Here is a 16,385-nt window from a genome sequence, read left to right as displayed (position 1 = left end):
TTTTGGGTGAGATGCCATCCCAAAAGGACATTTCTCCCAAAAAAGCTTAAGAGGGAACCCCAGAATAGACCCTTTTTCTCTCCCCACCGCCAAACCACACCCTCTGAAAGCCTTGACCAATGGCCTACCTCCCATGTATTGGCTGGGTACAAGTAAGTGGTGCCCTGGCTCCTTATGCATGCTCCACTACGTCTGAATTTGTTTCTTTCTAGCCTTCACACCATTTCTACTGCCTCCATGCTAGTTGGTGTTTATCTTTTGTGGCGTGAAGAATATGTCGGCTTTTGGGCTTATATTCTTTACCTTTCACCCCTTCTTGGACTAGGCGTTACTTGGGCAAAAAGCCCTCATTTTCCTGTCGAGCCCGTGTTTTCCTTTTTTGTGTTCATGACCCTTTTGGCTATTGATCCTGCCATATCACTACATCATGCCTGCTATAGCTTTACCTCTTTTTTTCATTTCTTGTTACCCCGTGGGCTTGTGGACTGATGCTCCTGCTGTGTCAGTCCACTTCTTCATCAATCTTTAACTTAGGGCTTCCTTGGCCCACTTTCCATATCTTTACCTCTTTTGGGCTTTGTTGGGCAGCATTCTTGTTGTGCCAGCCCATTTCACTACCTTATTCCTAGGGCTTCCACAGCCCATTTTCTTCTTCTTTACCTCTTTTACTCCTATAGGCTTTTTGCTAAATTCTTTGGGCTTCCTCGGCCCAATAACTACATCTCTACCTCTTATTACTTTTCGAGCTTATTGTCTTTCAAGCCAGCCTATTGAGTTTACTAATTCATTTCCCAGGCTTCCCTGACCCATTTACTTCCTCTTTACCTTTTATTATTCCCATGTGCTTATTACTTTATTTCTTGGGCTTTCTTGGCCCATTTACTTCTTCCTTACATCTTTTTATTCTTGTGGGCCTGCTGGCCATCAATTCTGTCATTTCAGCCTACTGAGCTTGTTTCCTTATTCATTTTACCATTTTCCCTTCCTTACCTTCTCTATTGTTGGGCTTCTTCTGTTGTTGGGCCCTTTGCCAAAAATGGGCATTAACACCAATCATGAGCTCTAAAAGAGTGAGACTTAAATAAACTATAGTAGCCAGATCCCATTACAATTCTTTTATTGTATTCTTCACCATTGCATTGAGAGTATTTATGTTGGTTAATGGGAACCAATGTTGTTGCTACCTGAAATCTCTGATGGCACATCACCAATAAAATTAGCCTGGAAAATCTAAAGAATATAGGGGATAAAAAAAAAAAAAGAAAAAAAAAGAAAAAAAAAAAAAAGAACTCACTTAAGAAGGACTTTCCAAATTTGCAGAAGTGGGGTAGAACAATTGCATAGGCAACAAATAAGTAGATTTAAAAAAATTATGATGGGGTGGCAATTGAATAGTTTTCATAACTATTTGATTAGAGAGAGAGAGAGAGAGAGAGAGTAATATATATATATATATATATATATATATATATATATATTGTTGATGCCCTTTTTTTGACAAAAGGGCCCAATGGCAGAAGAAGCCCAACAATATGAAAAAGGTGGAGAAAGAAACCAGCAAAGTAAAGACCATTAGGCCAGAATGACAGAAATAATGGTTCATAGACCCACAAAATAATAAATGGCTCCAAAGAAAGCAAACAAGCCGAGGAAGCTCCAAAGAATGAAGTAATAAGCCTATGGGAATCGTAAGAAATAGAAAGAAAGCAAAAATGGGCTGAAGGAGCCCAAAGAAAGGAATTGGTAAATGGGATTGGTTCGCAGGGAAATAAATCCAAAGGCAAAGGATGTGGTAATTGGGTCATGGAAGCCCAAAGGATTTAGCAAAAGCCCATAGGAATGAAAGAGGTAGGAAAGAATGAAATAGGCCAAGGATGCCCAAAGAATGAAACGGGCCGAGGAGGCCCAGAGAATGAAAAGGGCCGAGGAAGCCCGAGGTGTTGAATGGACTGGCCTAGCAGGAATTCAAGGCAGTAAAGACTAAAAGAAGGAATAATATGAGAAATTGGCATGGCAGACGCTTCAGCCCGCAAGCCCAGAAGTAACAACAAGACAAACAAGGGTGAATGATATCATAGCAGGAACAATGCAGTGGTGTGGCAGGAGTGCCAGTTAGCCCACGGACAAAGGATGAAAATGGGACATGGGCCGAATTAAAGGAAGGAAAGCCCACACCCAAGCAATGCCCAGCCCAAAAAAGAAATGAGATGTAGAGAATGAAGACCCAAGAACTCATTCACACCGTAAGAGTTAAACAAGCACTAAAGCATGTAGCAGAGTCAGAAAAACCTGTAGGCAATGGCAAATGCATGAGAGCTAGAAAAGCAATGGACTCATATGGAAGTGGAGCTTACACATAAGGCTCAGGCACCACTTAATTGTACCCAGCCAATACAGGGGAGGTAGGCCATGGGTTAGAGGTGTAGTCTGGCGGTGGGGAGAAGGGAGAGCCTATTTTGGGGTTCCCACTCAAGCTCTTTTGGGGGAAATGTCCTGTTGGGATGACATATCACCCAAAATAGGTAAACATGAGCTAAAATCACTAGGTGCATGCTATAGAAGTTGGTAAGGGATAAGTTTAGCCCTTATCCAGATGGGAGTGTCAAGGGGAGTGAAAAACAAAACAAAACCACTTTTTTCTAGGAATGAGGCGTGGCACGGCCAACACAATGTAGTGGTCATGGCTGGGCAGATGGCAGACTATTAGGTAGTCCATAGAAGGACACCTACAACAGGCCAAAGATGGTTAAGGGGTAAAAATGGCAAATCCTGTCATGGCAGGCAATATAAAAGGCCATAGACATGCACAGAAAAAGGGGTGGGGGGGAAGGAGAAGGAAAAGGAAGAAAACAGAGAAAAACAAGTAAGAGAAAGAAAGAAAAACAGAAAACCAAGAGTGATGAAGGAAAATATGAGTGCTAGGAGTAAAAGCATGCATCAATAGGCTACCCACTTCTCTCCCTCTCAACAGCCCACTCTCTAACAAGTCAAGAGTTTGAGATTAAGTCATCTAGGTCAATTTTCCAAAATGAGTAACTTCTACAGCAGAATTCCCCTCTAAGGTTACCCACATTGGAGATTGGTTCCTTTTTTTTGACTTGAATCTACCAGAGAGCCAAGCTCATTCCTCTAGCAGACTAATCTTCTTTTCTTTTTGTCTTGGTTGATTAAGGACTAACATGACTTCTTGTCATTAATCTATTCCTGCCGTAATCATGTTGTGATACTTTTTCCGTTGTGGAACTGTTAATGTATTATAGTTGTTAGCAGAAAATATTTTAGTTAAAGTGTTTTTGTTATCTTGCCATATTGTGTTTTTCTGCTATAACACTTGTAACTGTTTTTCCTACCGTGAGCACGTGAATATGCTCAAGATTCCTGTCAGGATGCGTCAACACAAGAAGGGCCCAAACTTGCGCACAAGCTAGCCTAAGATGTGCCTCAGTTAGGCCAGTCCTGACTCTCCTATCCCAGAATCACAGGGCCATGGTACAGCGGGAGTAATCTAGCCCAAGACGCAAAAGAGGCCCACCACATATATATATATATATATATATATATATATATATATATATATTATGTGATGGAGTAATAAATGAGAAAATGTTAATTGCAAAAGATAGGGGAGAAAAAAAGCTAGTGGGACCAATGACCTGACCGCTGATGTGGCTTAACAGGAACATAATAACAATAAATACTATGCTTTATCTTTTATATATATATAACGAATTGATAAACGTATTAATGCTTATTTTTCATGCATATACAAATAACTTTTCCTATGTTCTCTTTGGTCATTTCTTTTATCTACAATCTTTTATCAATTTGAAACTAAACGGAAGTAAAGACTTCTTGTTTTTTGGAAAGCAAACAGAAGTAAAGACTTAAAAATACTTTATCAGTGTATTATGTCAAATGCTCTAATCGTTTGTTTGGACGGGGAATTTCTAGCTAGGATTTGCGTCAAAGGTAAAATTCTATTCGGAGTAAATTCTGAATTTGGTAATGACAGAGAGTGGAAATCCAAAATTCTTTAGATTTCTTAGAAGGAATTTGTACAACAAAAATTTCCGTCTACAAGTTCCACCAAAATATGTGTTATTCTACAAATTCCATCTCAATTCCCCTTCTAATTGTGCTAGATATTTTAAAAAAGGAAAAATGGGCTTTTGCCCTTATTTTTTGAAATATTTAGTAAATTGCACCTGCTTTGAAACTATTAAGTATCATGTCCCTGTTTTGAAACTCGATTTTTAAAAAATCGAGTTTCGCATAGAACTTGATTTTATAATTATCAAGTTCTAGGTAAGTTTTTGCCACGCTGGAAGAGCACCCGTCAGATAATTGAAACTTATTTAGAACTCAATTTTTAGAAAATCGGGTTTCAAAACAGAGACACAATACATAATAGTTTCAAAATAGAGATATTGTGCTACATATTTTAAAAAATAAGGGTAAAAGCCCATTTTCCCTGGTTATACAGGGATATGATCCACACATTTAAGCCTAAAATCCCAGCCGCTAGAGTTTAGACCTTATTGACTCTCTTACAATGGGAATGTAATAGGAGAAATTTTCTACTTATTCTTCATATAAACTCCTTCGATAACTGGCTGTGCCAGCGGGTCACAACATTTGTAGCAACTGTTATCATGTGGAAAACCTCTGACCTCAATTGGCACATTGAAGCTGGAATGGCCACGTGCCACCTTTCTAATGATTATGACAAACTGAAACGAAAAGTAGAACAAACTGCTCATTCATTATGGCCTTGAAAATCATTTCTTATAGTTAGAGCATAAAGTTCCCACTTTCATGAGATTTGGGAGAGGTTGTGGTAGACAATCTTACCCGCCCTCCCCCGCTTTTTTTTGGGAGAGGCTAACTCCCGGACTTTAACCACCCATGCAACTCTATTTATTTTATTTTATTTTTACCCTCTACAAATTGTTGAGCAGCACAGATGTTAGAAGACCAGGCAGTAATGCCACAAGGTGGTAACTTTAACAAGGGGCAAAAAGGGCAGGAATGAACAAGACATGTAGTGATAAATCCAACAAATACATGGCTAAAACCCATGGATGTGTTTTGGACATTCACATAAACCTAAATCGATTTACACAGAATAAGGTATACATCTGCCACTAACTACAAAAAAAAATTAACATGCTTCTAAAAAATGACTTTCACCTTTCTCATTTTTGGAAGAAAATTGATGTTAGAGGTATAAGATAACAAAATATTCATCCAGTCTATATAATCCGAATTTAAGTTTTTTTTTTTTGGACCAATCTCTAAAAATAAATTTGTGTACAAATCTGCAATCATAATAATAAGTATCATGTTAACTCAATTCCAGTGGAGTAAAGAAAAATGTTGCTTGAAACCGAAAAGGCTGCAGTGACCATCTAAACTAGTGAGTGGAAAGATATCATTCTACTTGAACCTAATATTGTTTTCTTCCTCTCACGTAGAAGACCTCTAAATGTCCAATCACCAAGAAGCTAAGACCATTACATGCAAACCCAAAATAAGCATCTCAAGTTGTCTTTGGGAAAAATCAACGACGAGGAGGGTCACGCTTATCGTAATGTCCCCAACCACTGCCATAGCCATAGCCAAACGCATCACTTTGGTATCTCATTTCAGGGCTTCCATTCAACATTCCATAGCCCCCGCCACCTATATAAAATTATGAGAGCTTAAAACCAACTTTCTTTCTAGAGTTTAGCACACTAAATACTCTCACAAGCTAATGATAATATAAGAGAGAGAGAGAGAGAGAGAGAGAGAGAGAGAGAGAGTTCACCTAGTTCTCGTGCTCTTCTCTCTGTATTTAGCTGCTCTATTTTTAGCTTCTCTATTTCACGAGCCATGGAAATGAGGTTTTTTTCCATTGATTGCTTCATTTCAAGTTGTTCTTCTTTGGCTTTTTTCTCATACTCATAAGCCCTCCTAAAAATATGTTGCATGATAAATTCAACCATGTTGAAAAGCAAAGCATTTGGCATTGTATATGATAATTTATCTTTTAATGGTCCTAGCATCTGTTATCAGTCCCCTTCATAAGAATGAATAACAAGGGAGCTGAAACAGAGGGTATGGACTAGACAGGAAAAGTATTAATATCAGAAATTCTATTTCAAACCTGGCCTCAATAAGGTCCTTGCGCATCCCATCCATATCAGCTGACATGGCAATTAGTTGCTGATTCTCAGCTTGTGCACGATTAACATCTTGTGTGAGTCTTTGGACTTGGGTAGACAAATCCTGTCTTAATGCATTCAAGTTCTGAACTTCAGCTCTTAACTGCATAACCTCTGATCTCAGAGGCTCAGAAGCACGGAGATCAGCTTCTAGCTTTAATCCTCTCTCGATTAACTCCCTGGCTTGTACCTCTTTCTCAACCCGGAGTTTGGGAATGACCTGCCCCAATCTGTGAATCTCATCTTTTGCAGCTGTTAATTCCCTTTGAAGATGTGTATTGTCATCAATAACAAGCCGGTTCTCTGCAATTATCCTCTGCATTTCCCTATGTTGCATTTCAAGTTCATCTTCCAAAGCAGCAGGGTGAATTGGCAGCGGTCCTGGTCCGTGGTTCATAACAGACCGAGGGACATCACGTAAACCACGGAAATTTTCAGGATGACGAGGCATACGGTTTCTCCCTGACATACTCAAGTTCCTGCAGAAATGACATAAGCATCATCTACAGGGCAAGGAATATTTTCCACAAGGTCCAAGCTATTTTCAAATAAAGCAAAAAGATGAAACCTGGTCCCATGCACAGGAACAAAGCTGTTCAAATACAATTCTACATAGAAGGTTTCAGCACATCCTTTCTTGTCACTTTATTCCATGCTTACTTGACTATGCCCATAATGTAATTCAATCTTCAGCAAACATAAGAATGACTTCCGATTTTCATAGAACATCAGATTCATAAGATTATCACATTAATGGATCACTATCGTTTTATCCCCAAAGAAAACATAAATCTGTAGTCTATTCAAATATAAGGTCCACAAAAGAGGATAATTAACCTTCCAACTAACATAGAAGAAATAAAAGAGGATAATTAACCTTTCAACTAACATAGAAGAAATACAATCTTTCATCATTTTGCATGTTCCACCACTGAGTACCTAAAGGATTAATTTATCATTCAACACCTCACTAAAGATGATACATACTTTATAGTAACCAAGGATGATACAACAATTCAAACAAACCTGCGTCAACTTACATAAAAAGAAAGGTCTGTAAATTCCACCAAATGGTCATGGTGTACAATAAAAGGCAAGAACAAAAAGGGAAATTACAAACTACTCTTGCTTGGGAACCATTGAAACAGTCCTAGTTAGCTAAACAGGTAGTCTCTTATTGTTGAATAAGGGGCCTGAGTTCAAATCCCACCTTCATAAAAAAAGAATTGGCATATTGGCCAAATGATAAAGAGCAATTATTATGGAATACATCCCGTTCAACTGGTACTGGGTATATGCACATATCTAAACCTAGCAACCTGATTAGACTCTTCGGCAAATGAACAAAATGAGCTTTATTTCTATACAACTCTAAGCAATGATCTTAGCTCTTCACACGCCTCAAATTTAAGTGAAACAACAAATTGCTAACCCTTGTCTCAACAATTTCAATATGACCAACATGAATTGCATTTCCATGAACACGTTCATCTCTCCTCAAATCCATCAACATTCATATCTATAAATTTCCAATTTACAAATTGATCACACAATTATCGAATCAATTTCATTCCCTAAGCTTATCACAATTATAGCATGATTCCAACCCACATTTCGCGCTTCCTTCCTCTAATTTTTTTTTGAAGAGCTTCCTTCCTCTAATTTGTTTCCCAAGAACATAGCCAATGCGTTATAAAAAGACATTATAAAACTTGCATAATAATAATAATAACAATAACAAATCATACCCCTTCATATAGATTCAATTAACAATAATTAAAAAAAAAAATGCAAATTTTTTTTTTATAAAGGAGGGCATAAAGTACAAACTTATTTAATTGAGGAAGACCTATATATATATATATATATATATTTTTTTTAAGGATAGTATAAGAGTTGAAAGGAGAACAAAAATGAAGCTAAAAATTGATAAAAATAAAAAAGATAGATGGGTTTATTACAACAAAGGAATTCTTGAAAACAGCGAGGAACGAACGACTCTGTTTTATGGTGTTTGTGTGTTTTGAGTTTGATTGAAGGAATAGAACTTACAAGGAAGGAGGAATCAGAGTTGAGAGTTCTTGGACGGGAGAAGTGTCTGTGTCTGTGTTTCACTTCGCCCTACACCCTAATCGCCGATTTCCACAATCACCAATTTACTCCTTTCGTATTTTCATTTTTCTCTCTCATTTTTATTTTATTTTATTTTATTTTATATGAATATATTGCAAGTATTAATGCTGAGTTCACGACAATTTCATAACAAATTTTTTAGGAAAATTTCATAACAATTTCATAACAATTTTATTTTATTTTTTAGGAAAATTTTCTAACAAATTTTAGGTAGCAAGTTGTTACTAATTACTACTTACTAGTTGTAAATTTGAACCAATAACAACTTACCACTTATGATTTGTTGTGAAATATTGTAAAAGTAGCACATCTTTTTTAATTTAAGCCCATCACTGAAATTACTTGTTTGTCCATTAATAATAATAATCAGTAACACCTTGTCATTTATAATCAAATTGACCTGCACATAACCTTTGATTTATTACATGGCCAAATTGAGAATTGTTCCCTAAACTTTAGGTAGTGATTTTTTCCTTTCTAAAATTTAAAATGATTGCTTTTAATTTTAGATTGCTTTTTGATGGTTGAATAAGAGATCTGAGATTTAATCCATGCCTACACCGAAAATCGATTGGTGTCTTGGTTTGACGATAAAGAGTATCATTAGGAGTGAACGCCACAAGTTGAAATTCTCTAAAAAAAAAAGTTGGGGAAATATTTAATTATGTTATTCCGAAAGAGAAGTGTTATGCTTACAACATTTTTACGACAAATTATAAGTAATAAGTTATTATTGGTTCTAATTTGAATCTAAAACTTAAATTACTTTTTTGTCCATTCATAACAGTCAATAACAACTTGTCAATTAAAATTTTATTATGACAATAGTATTACTCATTCTGAAATACTCAATGTTGATATCTTTGAGGATGGTGTTGGGAAAGGTTTTTATAGTATTTAAGTTGAGTTGGACATCTCAAAGCATTTATTAAGGACAAAATGTTTAAGCGGGGTAGGTCCAAATCCATTAGAATTTATTTTCAATTTTTATGGTTAACTATACATAGTGGTAGGCATAATTTTCTAAAAATGAATTATATTGTGAATCGATTTTTTATTTTTAATTTTTCTATATAGTGTATTGTAAGAACACTTAATAAAATCTATTTTTAAAAAATATATAAATATACATATATAAGGGTATATATATTACAAATTTGGAATATATTTACTAATAACTAATTTAATCATTAATTATGTAATAATAATTAACAAACTAACTAAATAAATCAAATTAACATGTAATTACAACATACACATTCAAATTTATTAAAATTAAAACAATAATATATGAAAAATGACCCTAAAAAAAAAAATTTATTTTCATCACATTCATCATCTTGTCTAATCAATTTTATCTAAGTCAATGTTATCATTATATTCATCATTTTGAAAATTTATTTCTTCATCGTCATCAGCATTTACTATCTCTCATTGTTCTTTTATTTTAATAATATTTTTTTTCTTGGCATTCTAGCTTATTAGACTTACAACAATAATGACAAAAATAAAAAATAATTATATTTTCAATTAATTGTTAGGGTTTGTGCCCTAAAATCGAATTTATTGGCATGTTATTAATAATTAAAATTTTTAATTATATGAGATTATTTGTAAATGAACTAATTGGACATTATCATAGTCCTTGAGATGCATTGTATGTGATTTAGTTACAAAATATATAAATCACATGTTCCTTCTAAAGTCAAAATGTATTTTGTAGTCGGTGATGAAATTAGGTGTTTCATCTCCGAAGACTATAACATATCAACTAAGATGGTTTATCTTGATCATAGAAGTGGGGACAAAGTCTATTCAAGCTTTGAGAAAAGTCTATTCAAGCAAATTGTGACCGGAGACAAAGTTTTGCCCTAGTTCATCTCTTTTGAAAAAGTTGTTGTGTTTGTGCACCGTAGGGTTTTGTGACCAAGCATCTTCTTGATCTTCATCGTATGGATGAACTGAAGAACTTTGCAGCCAACAACCTTCTCTAGTTGGTGATTGAAGTCGCGTACTGGGATCCGCGCAACTAGTTAATCACGTACTTGGGAGTCATGCATCAAAAGGAGAAATTGTCACTACAGAACAAGTCCAATTGGGTATTGGGGTAAGGGTTCAACTGTAGGTTGGTATAAGATACTGGGATTCCTTTACTTGTAACCGCTTGTTGTGATAATAGTGGAATTTCGGAAGTGGTGACCTTAAAATCACCCAGTGGGGTTTTTGCCGTGTTGGTTTTCCCCATTTGTAAACAAATCACCATATCAATTTAATTTCCGTTGCACTTAGTTTAATTGGTGATTTGTTTGTGCTACCACGAGTTTTGCATGTTATTTTGATTAATTAATAAACTTGGCTAATTAATCAATTAATTTAATCACAAGGGTTTAATACGTTTTTGGCCTGTCACTATCCAAAAATCCTAAGCTTTGGGGCTAGGTTACAGAATGGGAAGGTATTAGGCACCCATTTCACCCAGACAGAGTCTGGTCTTCTAGACTCTAATGACCAATTTACCATTTTTACATGAATTTGAATGATATGTTGAACACACATGACACACAGTTGACAAAATTAATTTAAATAAATTTGCCTTATGGATGTGTCATCTTTTTAAAGAAAATTTAGATCTGTTTTGTGAATAAAAAAATTGGATTTGTAAAAAAATCAGATATGTTTTTATGTAAAAGAAAGAATAAGATTTTTGTAAAAAAGTATCAGATCTATTTTGTGAATAAAAAAAATTGGATTTGTAAGGAAAATCATATCTGTTTTTATGTAAAAGAAAAAAAAAAAAAAAAAGACTTTTTGAAAGAGGATCCTCATTCATGAGATAAATTTATTATACATGCATCATATATTAAAAAAAAAAAATAAATAAAATAAAAAAAGACAAGACCTCAACCTAACTTTCAATTCCTTCTTTTAAACTTCAAACTCTGCAATTTTGTAACAAAGAAAACTTTGTCTAAAAAAATCAGATCTGTATTTAATGAAAATACAGATCAGCTTTTGCACTAAACAAAATTAGATCTGAAAAATACAGATCAATTTTTAAGTCTTTTTAAAAAAAACAGATTTGAAAAGTAAAGATTAGTTTTTGTGTTTAGAGAAAATCAAATCTGAAAAATACAAATCAGTTTTTGTGTTTAGAGAAAATCAGATCTGAAAATACAGATCAGTTTTTATGTTTAAAGAAAATCATATCTGAATAGGCCAATTTTTTAGTTTTCATAAAAGAATTTTGTTAGCCATTGCAGATTTTGAAACTTAAGAAAAAGAGCTACAATAAACAATCACCTAAGCACATGTTAAAGAAAATTCTAGCAATGTATTTAAGCATGCTAACCATATCAAGAACAAGACAGTAAAAATATGCTAAACATATTCATGCATTAAACAATAACCAAAATTAATGAAAGAAGAAAAACAGAATACCTCTTGCATGAGCGTGCTCTTTCAATGAAAGAATATTTTAGGATTCAAAGAAATTTGTTCACCTCTTTGAAGCCTAAAATACTTTACTTACAAAAAAGAAGTTCCTAAAGCAAAAACCTCCAAAACGTCTTTAACGTAAGGGGAATTGAAAAGTCAGAAGAGAAAAGCCCCTAATTCTGATTTGTTTCCTCGATTTATAAAGGTTGGGATGCTAAAAAAATGAGATTAGATACGAATTGGAACGCGTCCTTATCTCTAAAAAATCATAAAAGATAGGCCTTATCTCAATCAGGGAGTCCATAGCCGTGCCAACAATTTGGGCCAATCGGCACTCTAAGAGTGCTGAATGGCCCTCTTGGGTGCCGAGTCTACGTTTGAGTTTTGATCCAATTTGGACTCCTATTTTTGTGGATTTTTGAGCCGGGAATTGTACTTAGATGCATTTTTAATCTGTATTCTAAAAAGTAATCCCTTTTCCAGATATTCAGGTCTTTAAAGTGATAATTATCTTGTAGATAATTATTCCAAAAAGTCTTGATTATCCACAACTTCTTTGTTATATGATTATCCACTTTATTCCCATGCAAGCAAGTCTATTTTTAATTGATTTTAATTGTTTAGCCAATCAAAATTAATTTAAATTAATCATGCGTGGTCATTTCCACCCAAACAAAATACATTCAGACTGTACAAACTTGATAATGCGATATCTTTTAATTCGACAGTCTGATTTGGAAATCAGACACACCGTTGTGATCATTAGAACCTTAAGATCATTTTTATGATATGCGATGAATGAATTAATGCATGTAATGCAACTCTAAATGTCGGGTATATGAATGGTCACTCTAGCCATCTTCTTTGATTAAATTATGGGTGCAAAATCGAGTGTCTACACAAGTAAGTTAAGGATAGAATTCTTTATAACTAATTTTTGATCAATTAGATTATAAGGAATCCTAAATAGTTTAGGACTTCCATTTTAGTTAGTGATTCTAATGAAATTAGAGTCTTTAACAAGTGCAAGGTTATAAATTTTGATGAGATCACAATAATCTAAAGAAAACCCAAATAACAGGTGGGAGTATTTAATTCAAAATGACCCTTTTGTTAAGTTTATTGTGATGTGAGTAGGTACCTTGTCTTGGCCTTGAGCTTTGCATTCTATGTGGAGGGTGTTTACTTCATGGATTACATGATTAAACTTTTTTGTGATTACGCGAATGTTTGTTACGCTATTGTGACATGACTTAGTCAAATCACATTGAATTTAAACAATTAAACACATTTGATATTTAGGGTTAAAATTGTGATAAGATCACAATGATTTTAAGACAATCCACTTGTTACACTATGGAGGGTGTTTAATTCATGGTACTATAGGTTAAACTTCTTAACGATGGATGGAGTGTGTTTTTACATTGAGAACAACCACGCTACTGTGGAGTAACTTGGTGACTCACATAGAGTCTAGGCAATGGTGTACACTAGACTAAGTATGATGTTAACCTCCCAATGGAGATATGTCATTATAACTTAGAGGCTAAGGGAAGAGCAGCAAATTATTTTTGTTTGGTAAGAGTTACCATGATAGCATTAATAATGAGAATAGTTCACGCTTGATCATAGTGATTGGTATGACCTCGCTACCGAGGAATATTAATTGCGGGATTGGGTTGTCGTTGCACCTAATATAATATGTTTTTATGGGTTCCATATTATATGGTTGTGGATGCAAAATTATAATGTACTTGTAATTATGGTCATAGTCTCAAGTTAAAGTTGTCATAATTTTTTTTTTTTTCCTCTAGCTACATAAATTTTCGATTCAACATTATCATAATTTTCCTATACATGTTGCATTTTTGGAAGATAGCTTATGATGTGCTGATAGTCTTATTGAGATGCTAAAATGTTACATTGGCTTCTATCTCAATGTGCTACAGCATGAGATGCAAAAGTTAGCAATAGGTTTAGACTTTATATTAAGTCTAAATGAGATGTTTGGTATGAATCATATTGAGTACTAAGAAAGGTTTAAGGAGTTTCAATTCTATGTCATTTTATGAAAATATTTTCATTTTAAATGAATTGGAATTCTTGGATGTAGAGATTAATTATAAATCTCGTATGGATATGATCTACAAGTCCTTGTTAGAATCATTTGAATAATTCAGATTGTTTTGAAAATAAATAAATTCTTTTTATTTTATTTGAGTTGATAAATGAGTTCTACGTAATGGAAGACATCCTAAAAGCTAAGGCTAGGATCAATATGACTTAATTCAAATTCTAAGCCTTAACCGAAAGGTAAGGGTAAGAAGAAGAATGATAATACCAAATAGTTGGGCAAGGTAGTTGCCCTAGGAGTTGCCAAAAGGAAATTAGACTCAAAAGCATGACCTAAAAGAAAGTGTTTCATTATATTAAAGTTAAGCATTGTCCATGATTGTAATCTGAATGGAAATTTACATGTTTTATTTTTAAAGAGAAAGCTTCCATCCTTTAATATTGTATGTTTTGTCACTTAGTCTAGGTCTTATTAATCTAAATGATATTCAAGACTGGTGAAAGATGGGCTTTTAGAAACATTACTTTTGTTTTATCCCTAGTCTATGAATTTTATTTAGAGGATAATATGACCTAGGGCTCCTTTATTGTAAAGGAATATAGTTCCAATGACTTCTTTAAGTCAGTGCATCCTTGAAGGAGGAATAGGTCTCTTTTAAGGGTAGAACTGTTCTAGAAGAAAAATGTCAGAACCTGTTGTAGGACAACTATAAAATACATATAAAATGAGATGATTGTATTAGATACACCATAAGACACTACTCTATAGATAGCTAGTACAATGGTACCATATTGTAGTGGGAGGATTATCAAATTACCTAATAAACTCATACTTTTGGGATACTTGAGAATGTTAGGATTAGTGCCCTTTAAATCCTATTGTTTGATGCTATATGTAATATTATGTATGACTTAATATTGTAATTAATAAAGCTGTTTTATTATTATTTGAAATAATGATAACATGAATATTCGGACCTTATCATATAGTCCATGAGATGCATAGTATGTGGTTTATGTGAAAAGTCATAGAAGATATAAATCACAAGCTCTTTGTAAACTTAGAATATAGTTCGTAGTCGGTGATGAAATTGGACGTTTCATCTGGGAAGACTATAACATATCAACTAAGATGATTTGTCTTGATCATGGAAGTGGTGACTTCTAGTTGATATGTTTTAAGAGTTAAGACATATTAAACTGGACCACTGTGAGATTTATTATTCTCGTAACGACTGTTAATTGAATAATAAATCTCACGACTTATATTAACATAAACTCTTAATCCTGAGAGAATAATGGACATGATCATGGAATGTAGGTTGCTTTGATATATCAAGAGTGAGATCTAAAGTAATGGTCAAAACCTCAGTATGTTAGGCAGCCACATTTAGTGTTGATGGAACATATATTCTCAAGATAGAATTCATAGTCTCTTAACGGAGATATAAAATATTCCTTTGAGATAAGTTTAATGAGTTCAGTTATTCAAAGAGTTAGGCCTAACCACTTTAGTAAGAAATTACTAAAGTATATATTTATGAAATTGGATTTCATAAATATATGGTGAATAACTTAAAAGAATTAAACCGGGTACTTAAGGATTAAGATGTAATAATCTACAAAGTGACAGTCTACATTTATGACTTTATATTACTACAAATATTTTATGAAGGGGTTGTATGTACAATAAAGTTTTGGGATATAATTTATAGATAAGGCCTAGAGTGCAACTATATTTATATAGTGGTATTAAATATAGTTAATGGTAACTTTGGACTTGTCTAGAGTTAACAGAAAAGTCCAAGGCCCATTAGAGCTAGTGTCTTATTGTCCCTTTTGGTCCCACTCCAAGTCACATACTAGAGCCCAATTAGATAATCAGTTATAAGGAGAGAAACATACAGAATTTTAAAATGAACAACTTACATGAAATGGTGTATGTGAGTGTTGAACACTCTCTAATTCTCTCTTGAACAAATTCACATTATCCCAATACCCAATTGAACTTCTTCTGTAGTGACAATCCCTCCTTTCAATGCACGGCTCCCAGTACGTGACTAACCAATAAATGCACGAATTCCAGTACGTGACTTAATCACCAACTTGAGAAGAATGTTGGTTGTAAAGTTCTTCAATTCATCACACGATGAAGATCAAGAAGCTCCTTGGTTACAAAACCCTATGGTGTACAAACACAGCAGCTTCTTTAAGAGAAAGATGAACTAGGGCAAACTAGGTTTCCGGTCACACTTTTCTTCACATTTATGGAATTGTGCTCTAGTGCAACTTGTGTAACCTTATATATGTTTAGGGTTGTGACAGGAGAAAGCCCAAATATATACCCACGGATTGGATGAAAAACAGCTCTGAAAAATTGAGTTTCATAAACCTCGATAGATAGCCATCTATCAAGCTAACTGTCGAGCCATGGGCTTCAATAACTTTTAAATCTTGATAGATGCTAGCTATCGAGCTAGCTGTTGAGTTTTAAAATCTAGCACTTCATTCCTTGATTCTTGGACAGACTTGCATGGC

At 34.2% G+C, this 16,385-nt stretch overlaps 1 protein-coding gene across 3 annotated transcripts; it reads right to left on the bottom strand.

Annotated features, from left to right (window-relative positions):
- Positions 1-5,232: 5,232 nt before the first annotated feature.
- LOC126689963 (protein FLX-like 3) lies at positions 5,233-8,412 on the bottom strand. Of its 3 annotated transcripts, none has more exons than XM_050385117.1 (5): positions 8,259-8,402; positions 6,775-6,870; positions 6,149-6,685; positions 5,810-5,955; positions 5,233-5,682 (listed from the first exon to the last, which is right to left on the bottom strand). In XM_050385117.1, the coding sequence occupies exons 3-5, from the start codon at positions 6,673-6,675 to the stop codon at positions 5,561-5,563; spliced, it is 795 nt and encodes a 264-aa protein (XP_050241074.1). In that variant the 5' UTR covers positions 6,676-6,685; positions 6,775-6,870; positions 8,259-8,402; the 3' UTR covers positions 5,233-5,560. The 3 variants fall into 3 exon arrangements, with proteins under 3 accessions (XP_050241074.1, XP_050241079.1, XP_050241070.1); XM_050385122.1 differs by having other exon boundaries at positions 6,775-6,893; positions 8,259-8,384; XM_050385113.1 differs by lacking the exon at positions 6,775-6,870 and having other exon boundaries at positions 8,259-8,412.
- Positions 8,413-16,385: the final 7,973 nt, after the last annotated feature.

The sequence above is a fragment of the Quercus robur genome, chromosome 1, assembly GCF_932294415.1.
Source record: "Quercus robur chromosome 1, dhQueRobu3.1, whole genome shotgun sequence".
Lineage (NCBI taxonomy): Eukaryota > Viridiplantae > Streptophyta > Magnoliopsida > Fagales > Fagaceae > Quercus > Quercus robur.
Note: the sequence above shows the minus strand (reverse complement) of the source record. Positions and strands in the feature narration are given on the sequence as shown.